At 36.2% G+C, this 9,824-nt stretch overlaps 1 protein-coding gene across 1 annotated transcript; it reads left to right on the top strand.

Annotated features, from left to right (window-relative positions):
- Positions 1–8,144: 8,144 nt before the first annotated feature.
- Positions 8,145–9,104, top strand: LOC138420992 (putative olfactory receptor 56B2). The gene has a single exon (XM_069554727.1). It carries the CDS (start codon positions 8,145–8,147, stop codon positions 9,102–9,104), a length of 960 nt encoding a protein of 319 aa, XP_069410828.1.
- The last annotated feature ends 720 nt before the right edge of the window (positions 9,105–9,824 follow it).

The following is a 9,824-nucleotide window of genomic DNA, read 5'->3' as shown; positions in this document are numbered from 1 at the left end:
GTCATGTATGGATGTGAGAGTTGGACTGTGAAGAAAGCTGAGCACCGAAGAATTGATGCGTTTGAACTGTGGTGTTGGAGAAGACTCTTGAGAGTCCCTTGGACTGCAAGGAGATCCACCCAGTCCATTCTGAAGGAGATCAGCCCTGGGATTTCTTTGGAAGGAATGATGCTAAGGCTGAAGCTCCAGTACTTTGGCCACCTCATGCGAAGAGTTGACTTATTGGAAAAGACTCTGATGTTGGGAGGGATTGGGGGCAGGAGGAGAAGGGGACGACCCAGGATGAGATGGCTGGATGGCGTCATGGACTCGATGGACGTGAATCTGAGTGAACTCCGGGAGATGGTGATGGACAGGGAGGCCTGGAGTGCTGCGATTCATGGGGTAGCAAAGAGTCGGACACGACTGAGCGACTGAACTGAACTGAACTGAACTGATACTCCAATACAAAATATTTTTGATGTTAAAAAAAATTTAACAAGAAATATATCCGAAGTTGCCTGTATGTTATATAATTTGAATGTGAATGAGTGTCAAATAAACCTTCTGAAATATCATTAGTACTTTTAACTTCTGTCTTACATATCCTTACAAGGAAAGAAAAAAACACTTCAATAAATTTCAAAGTATCTAATATTCATTAAAGCTAAATTGTGTTCATGCTCACTCCCCCATATATAAGACTTGTATGCCAGCATGCAGATATAAATACATACAGATAAATTTATTCTCTAACTTGTGTGTCACTTTATAAATGGTAAGAATGGAAAGCTTTCACTTCTTTTCCTTCTCCAATAGGTGTTAGCTTAAATCCAATGCCAGCACCTGTATCACAAGTGCTTTACAATATTCCATTGGGATACATAATACATTTGAAAATATATTTAGTTCAAAGGTACAAATATCAAGAGATTTAGTAGTTGAGGACTGTGAAAGTACATATAGTATAGAATCATGACCTTTTTTTTTTACTAATATCCTGAACACCTGGACCAGATTGCATTCAGCCCACTGTTTTGCTTCAGAAACTAAGGTATGCAAAAGCAGGAATAGAAACAGGGTTTTTGCTTAGGCAGAAGATAATTTTTGGATGTACATTAATTGATTAACTTCACAGGACTGAAGGTTTGATTCCATCTACCCATTAGAAGGCAGAAGCAAATATTGGACTTAAATCGAAAAATGTTTATTTCTCCAATTCACAGATTGCAATGTAGTGTAATTTTCCATGATTATTATGAATATGTAGCTCTTTTTCAAAGTAAATAGGAATCCAAATCTGTAGTGGTAAATATCAAGCTAGAATCACCCTCATGACCAGAGCAATGGGACTACAGCAGGAGGGTTCTTGAGCATGATCACAACACTTGCCATTCACCTACCTTCCATTGCTCCCCAGAAAAGAATCTCTTTCACTTACTTTATTTCTAGAGATACATATTTGTGACTGCATTTAATCCATTTTAGACAGGGAAACCTACTCAGAGAAATAAACCTCGTGTTTGAAAAAGAACATGGGATGTAAAATTGAGGACCAACTAGTGAGGAAGCAAACATTTTCTATGGAGTTTAGAAATGGGAATAGTCAACGGGTGACAATAATTGTACTTATAATAAGTAACCATGTTCTTGAGTTGATGTAAAAACTTAATACACTTGTCTCCTACAGAATAATATGAGCCCATTTTCCTTGTAGAAAAATTAAGCTATAATGTATTGAAATCATTTTAAATTTATTTTGGAAAAACCTAACATAATTATGGTCGGTACTACAATATTTGGTGTAAGTTTGGATTTTAACTGAGTGTTTTTGCAAATGGGACCTATACTTCTCATGTAACAATAAATCCAGTTTCAATAATTAACACTAGAACTATCAAAAGGAAATATGAATGACAAAATAGATACTTAGCTCATATTAGGAGCTATATCCTTAGGAGCAGAGCAGAAGTGAACTCAGTCATGTTTGCTATTCTCGATTTGTGGGTATCTATGATTTCCCTACTTACTTCTTTTGCTTGGACATATATAGTTAAGAGTTGACTATTCACAATATTGTAAAGCAATTCTCCTCCAATTAAAAGAAAAGAGTTGACTATTCAAATATATTGAGAGGAAGAAATGAGTAACAATACTATTTTTTCAACAACTATTAAAATCTGTATATACTAGTCAAATAGGTATCAATAATACATTTCACAGTCTATTCTATTCCATAATAATCAATTATAATGTGTGAAAATATATTTGTAACTGCGTGTATATATATATATATATATATATATGAATTGTTACAGTTTTGTTCATTAATGACAACTTTCAAAGAAATGTGGAAAATATAACTGAATAGAAACGTTAGGAGCAAACTTACAAACCTGATAAGAAATAAATCTGATAACAATTTTGGTATGTAAGGAAACACATTCTTATAAACTCATATGATTCTTTGTCAAAAATCCTAATTGCAAGGCCTTTGTTAAGCTTCAAGATTATTAGTTTCAGTCAAAATCAGTGTTGCTAAATAGGAATGCTGCTGCTGCTGCTAAGTTGCTTCAGTTGTGTCCAACTCTGTGCGACCCTACGGACAGCAGCCCACCAGGCTCCTCTGTCCACGGGATTCTCTAGGCAAAAATACTGGAGTGGGTTGCCATTTCCTTCTCCAAGGCATGCATGCATGTTAAGTCACTTCACTCGTGTCCAACTCTGTGCAACGCTAAGGACAGCACCCCACCAGGCTCCTCTGTCTGCAGAATTCTCCAGGCAAGAACCCTGGAGTGGGCTGCCATTTCCTTCTCCAGATAGGAATGAGGTTCAATTAATGTTATGATTGCATTAAGTGAGTTCCCCACCTTTAATATTTGCATTGTATGGGGACTTCCCTGGTGGCTCAGACAGTAAAAAATCTGCTTGCAGTGAAGGAGACCCAAGTTTGATTTCTGGGTCGGGAAGATCCCCTGGAGAAGGGCATGGCAACCCACTCCAGTATTCTTGCCTGGAGAACCCCATGGACAGAGGAGCCTGTCCAGCTACAGTCCGTGGGGTCACAAAGAGTCAGACACGGCTGAGTGACTAACGCACTAACTCACTTGCCACCTTTAAATTTTCTACCATGTACTGATAAAGTGAACAAAATAATTTCAATTTATTCTTCTATTTTGCTTGTGGGCAGCAACAAGAGACAGAGAAATTAAGCAACTTGATACAATGAGGTTAAACTGCTGTGTGTAAAGTATCTCATCTATTGTTTCATGAAGTTGATCTTGGTCCACTATTTATTGAGTTGGCCAAAAAGTTGGTTCAGGTAGTGCATATATTATTCAATACAGCTCTGGATGAATATGAAAAATGTGTCTTTTATTTTTACTTAAAACCAAATGAATTCTTTGGCCAACTCAATACTAGTTTGGATTTCTATTTTGTATTTTGTAATATTTCTTCCTTAATTTGTGGGTATGTTTTTAGTGTATTCATGTAATTTTTAATTAGTATAAATTTTGTTTCCAAAAATTTTGAGCATTTTCAGTTTATTATTTTCTTTGCACTGTCCTTATGATTCATATATATATGTACATATATATATATATATACATTTTATTGCATAAATATTTGCATATAATCAAGGGCTTCCCAGGTGGCACTAGTGGTAAAGAACCTGCCTGCCACTGCAGGAGACCTGAGATGCAGTTTTGATCCCTGAGTCAGAAAGATCTGGAGAAAATGGCATGGCAACCCACTCCAGTAGTCCTACATGGAGAATCCCATGGACTGAGGAAGCTCGCAGGCTACAGTTCACAGGGCCGCAGAGTTGACACGACTGAAGCGACTTGGCTTGTGTGCATGCAGTGTAAAATGCCACCAATTTGTAGTGTTGTTTTACCAACTGAACTTTATTTCTAAATCCAGCTATCTGTTTTGACTGCTGCCTCATTTGTTACCTTCTTTTTGAAATTCTTTTGTTATCTATTTTGTGATGAGGAATTTTTTTAGATTTAAGTTTTCTCTTGTCTTACAAAGTAGAATTTATACTTCTGTTTCTTCCTTTTATACTTTGAAAAAATAATATTTAAATACATGTTTAAATACTTAGAATGGCATTGAGACTTGTATATTATCATATGTGAAATGGATTGCCAGTCCAGATTTGATGCCATGATACAGGGTGCTTGGGGCTGGTGTGCTAGGATGACCCAGAGGCATGGGATGGGGAGAGAGGTGGAAGGGGGGTTCAGGATGGGGAACACATGTACACCCATGGCAGATTCATGTCAATGAATGGCAAAACCAAGAAAATATTGTAAAGTAATTAGCCTCCAACAATAAATTAATTAATTAATTCTAAAAAATAAAAAAGAAATTATGTTTTGTACTATGTAAGTATAAATATAATTCAAAAATCCTTAAAACTCTGAGATAAATTAATTACTGATTAATCATTTGGTAGCTAGATTTTTTAAAAATTGAATTTTAAAACATTGATTAATAAAAGCATAATTTTAAGTTCAAATAAATAAATACTTAGAGTGGAGTGCAATAGTTCTTAAAGTTTCACGAAATTTGAATCATTAGTTCAGGAATCTATTATTCACTCAAAAAATTATTGATATTTAAAGTGTGACGTGTTGCTATACAATGCAAGTGAGTTAGTCGCTCAGTCATATCCGACTCTTTGTGACCCCATGGACTGTAGCCCAACAGGATCCTCTGTCTGTGGGATTCTCTAGGCAAGAATACTGGAGTGGTTGCCATACCCTTCTCCAGGGCATCTTCCCCACCCAGTAATCAAACTTGGGTCTCTTGCATTTCAGGCAGATTCTTTACTGTCTGAACCACCAGGGAAGTCCCCACACAATGCATCAGTTCAGTTCAGTTGCTCAGTCGTGTCCAACTCTTTGCGACCCCATGAATCACAGCATGGCAGGCCTCCCTGTCCATCACCAACTCCCGGAGTTCACTCAGGCTCATATCCATCGAGTCAGTGATGCCATCCAGCCATCTCATCCTCGGTCGTCCCCTTCTCCTCCTGCCCCCAATCCTTCCCAGCATCAGAGTCTTTTCCAATGAGTCAACTCCTCATATGAGGTGGCCAAAGTACTGGAGCTTCAGCTTTAGCATCATTCCCTCCAAAGAAATCTCAGGGCTGATCTCCTTCAGAGTGGACTGGGTGGATCTCCTTGCAGTCCAAGGGACTCTCAAGAGTCTTCTCCAACACCACAGTTCAAAAGCATCAATTCTTCAGCACTCAGCTTTCTTCACAGTCCAACTCTCACATCCATACATGACCACAGGAAAAACCATAGCCTTGACTAGACGGACCTTTATTGGCAAAGTAATGTCTCTGCTTTTCAATATGCTATCTAGGTTGGTCATAACTTTTCTTCCAAGGAGTAAGCGTCTTTTAATTTCATGGCTGCAGTCACCATCTGCAGTGATTTTGGAGCCCCCCAAAATAAAATCTGACACTGTTTCCACTGTTTCCCCATCTATTTCCCATGATATATAAATATAAATACAATAAGTTCAAATATTAAGATTTTGCTTAAATTCTGGTGGATCCAAGTTGTCAGTTCTTTTTATACTATGATGCTAAATAGTATGATGCTAAAATAGAAAGAGATATTGATCCATTGACAAATATATTCCTTACCTATGATGCCTGCTTCTTTTTTATTTACATCATGTTAAGTAGTTTAAAGAATGATTCCCTGTCCTCTCTGAGATAAAGTTGATATTCCAAAATAAAGTGGTGCTTGAAGTTGCAGTGGTTGTAGGAGGGCACAAAATAAGACAGAAAATTGCAATTAACAAAGCAAAAAATAGCAGTGAACTTGAGGAGAAAGCAGAGCACAGTAACAGAAGAAAAAAACTGATCTAGCATGCCCTAAGACCATTTTCCTTTTCCTTTTTAAATTCTCCAGATATCCTCCAAAATTTTGCTTAGTTTCATTTCTATCTACTCTTATATGACTTCAAGAATGTATAGCACAAGAAAGGTCTTTGAAGGGCACTCTTATTAAGCAGTTCATACTATGTTACTTTACTATTTCCAAAAAAGTTGCTCTTTGCAATATCTAAATTGTCCTCTTTTGTTGTGAATATATAAAGATAAAACAGGGTTGTAGGTAGAAAAATTAACAAGTAACAACTTTATATCCCTGATTCATCCACTATTTTAAACAAAGCTAACTATATTCTTAGTGTATAGTTGGACTGTACTATAAGTATATGTAGTAACATGATGGACAAAGTTTAATTTAACATGTACTGTGTTAATAATTTATGTTATGTTATTTAACATAGTATATGTTAAATTTATTTAACATAGGGAAAAATTTAACATATACTATGGATGCAAATGTATCAGATGTGAAGTCCAAGGATGAGGCATCATTAAAATTGACAAGGTGAATCAAATTTTTATATTTAACTGTGAGATCGCGTCCCTCTACAACTCAATATTAAGAACACGAGAAGCCAATCACATATTTCTCTAGGATGCATATTGGTAGATTATTTTCTGGGAAAAATGCAAATCCCTCAGGGAGAGAATCCACTAGGAAATAAGAATGTCAACAGTGCTATAAAGGAGATCTTACAGGAGCACACAAAGTAAATCCAACCAATTAATGAGACTCTCTCATCATCTGGAGTTTCAAATCAGCTTACTAAGGACTCTTTGTGAATTAATCATCAAAGAACATATGACATTTGAAAAATAGTTCCAACATTAAGATTAAAAACAATGCAAGCTATAAAAATAAACTATTAAAATTTAGATGTTATTAAAATAATATATATATAAAAGAACTGTTATACTTGTCTAAATATATATCTTTTTAAATCTACCTTCATTATCTTATTATAAGCGTAATGGAATGGTATCACTTGGATTAGAATGAATATATTTTCCAGGACTATATTCACACTATTGTTCTGTACATACTATTATTTTGAACCACATTTTTCAACATTTTATGTCCTGATAATACATCCCTAATATTTAACTTATTGAAAGCATATAAAGAAATAAATAATAGACATTTAGGAGAAACAGACCATGAAATCTGTTTCCCCCTTTTCAGTAAAATGTATAAGTGATTAATAAATTTTGATAGATAAGCACTAACAATTCAAGTAATTTGATTTTCAAAATCTTTACCTCAAACTAATATTTTAATGCTTGCTTTATTCTTTATAGTTTGGCTATCTGAGAGTGCTCCAAGAATCAAAACTATAACAAGTAGGAAAAAGTTACTGAAAACCAGAATTAATTGGTTTTGAATAATGAGATATTCCTAAATCACATTTCTTTTTTATTTTTACAGTTTTGGACAAGTCATTAGCAAATTTTGATAAAAGCTTCCTCACTTAAAATGTGCAACTAAATTATTTCATACATTTCAGTTAAAATTAAATGAGACACAATATTATTTAACAAAATCTCAAATCCTTGAAATAAGAGTTATTTTCATTATCATATATTCTGGTCTCTTACTTAAATATCTCCATGCACAGAAATTTCTATATGCATTGCATATATTAAGTTTCTAATAATTCAACAAAACAAATTCAAGAGTGCAGGCTGTGATATCAGAAGGCTACAACTTCTCCAGCTTTCATGACTTATAGGCTGAAGATAATCTCCAAAGTCATGATTTTCTCTTAAGTTCTGTTCCTCACTTATGAGAAGATGAAAACAATACAAACTGACTTATGGTATGAAGTTTATGTTTTGATAAATAATTTAACACATGATGTGTTAAAATAGTTTCTGTTTAATTAGAAATATCCAAGGAATGTTGGATACTTCTAATCTGCCTGCAAAGCAAGAGACCCAGGTTTAATACCCCAGTCATGAAAATCCCCTGGAGAAGTGAATGACTACCCACTCCAGTATTCTTGCCTGGAGAATTCTATGGACAGAGGAGCCTGGTGGGCTACAGTCCATGGGGTCGCAAAGAGTTGGACACGACTGAGTGACTAACACTCTCAAAAACCTTTCACTTCCAAGGAATGTTAATGCTAGAATTAGTGTTTAAAAAGACAATTCCCCTACAACACCTACAAAACCATGAATGTAGCTTCTTCAAACACTGTCAGAGAGTATTAAGAATAGTAACCTTGAATGTTTTTCTTCTTAGTGAATTATGTCCCAGGATCTCGGAGATTTCAACAGCTCAAAGTTTCAGGTCTCTGAGTTCATTCTGATGGGATTCCCAGGCATTCACAGCTGGCAACACTGGCTATCCCTGCCCCTGGCTCTGCTCTACCTCTTATCTCTCGGCGCAAACATCCTTATCTTGATCATCATCAATCAGGAGGCAACACTGCACCAGCCTATGTATTATTTCCTGGGCATCCTGGCTGTGGTTGACATGGGCCTTGCTACCACCATCATGCCCAAGATTTTTACCATCTTGTGGTTCAGTGCAAAGACCATTGGTCTCCCTGAGTGCTTTGTACAGATGTATGCCATACATAGTTTTGTAGGAATGGAATCAGGCATTTTTGTCTGCATGGCTATAGATAGGTATGTGGCAATTTGTCAACCACTATGTTATTCATCAGTAATCACCAAATCTTTTGTGGTCAAAGCTACTGTGTTCATGGCACTCAGAAACAGCCTGACTACCATCCCAATTCCTGTGTTGGCAGCTCAGAGACACTATTGCTCAAAAAAACAAATTGAGCACTGTCTGTGCTCTAATCTTGGTGTCACTAGTCTATCCTGTGATGACAGGACAGTCAACAGTGTTTACCAGCTACTTCTGGCCTGGATAGTCATGGGGAGTGACTTGGGTTTGATTCTTGTATCCTATGCTTTGATATTTCACTCTGTACTGAAACTGAACTCAACAGAAGCTACATCCAAGGCCCTGAGCACCTGTACTTCCCACCTCATCCTAATCCTGTTTTTCTACACAGTCGTTATTGTCATTTCAATCACCCATAGTTCAACAATGACGTTTCCCCTCATCCCAGTTCTGCTCAATGTACTCCACAACGTCATTCCTCCTGCCCTCAATCCTATGGTCTATGCACTCAAGAACAAGGAGCTCAGACAGGGCTTATGTAAGCTCCTTAAGCTGGACTTCAAAGGCAATTAACTTGGAGAGGATGCTCAACTTTGTAATTTCCCTATGTATATATTCATTATATTTTTTGAAGATTATAGATAAAGAAGAACTAAGAAACACTAATATTTTTCAGTTAGTTTAAGGAATCAGTGGCAATTAATGAAACCTTCAAAATGAGAATGAAGTAATCTTGCTTTTCAATAAATTTCTTCATCAAATGAGTAACACAATGATGTTGATTGTCTCAAGGAATCCACAGAAAGACAACAGAATATATATTCCATTTTTATCTCCAGTTTCTTTAAATAGAATTTCCTAACAATGTTTAATAGAGATGGTTAAAAGAGATATCTGCCATTTTATTCTTTTTTAATGAGAGTATTTAATCTATATATATTTTATTTAATTACTGATAGCGTATAACTGCTCTATGACAAAATTAGATAGCACATTAAAAAGCAAAGACATCACTTTGATGACTTAGGCCCTTATAGTCAAAGTTATGGTTTCCCTGGTAGTCATTTATGGACAGGAGAGTTGGATCGTAAAGAAGGCTGGTGCTAAAGCTGAAGCTCCAGTCCTTTGGCCACCTGCTGCCTAGAACTGACTAATTCAAAAACACCCTGATGCTGGGAAAGGATGAGTGCAGGAAGAGAAGGGGGTGACAGAGGAAGAATGATTAAATGGCATCCCCGACTCAATAGACATGGGTCTGGGCAAACTCTGGGATACAGTGAAGTACAGGGAAGC

This window comes from Ovis canadensis, chromosome 15 (assembly GCF_042477335.2).
Source record: "Ovis canadensis isolate MfBH-ARS-UI-01 breed Bighorn chromosome 15, ARS-UI_OviCan_v2, whole genome shotgun sequence".
In the NCBI taxonomy this organism is placed as follows: Eukaryota; Metazoa; Chordata; class Mammalia; order Artiodactyla; family Bovidae; genus Ovis; species Ovis canadensis.
This window is presented reverse-complemented; position numbering and strand designations above follow the sequence as displayed.

Coding starts and splice junctions, on each gene's coding strand:
- LOC138420992 (XM_069554727.1), top strand. CDS start 8,145: ATGTCCCAGGATCTCGGAGATTTCAACAGCTCAAAGTTTCAGGTCTCT.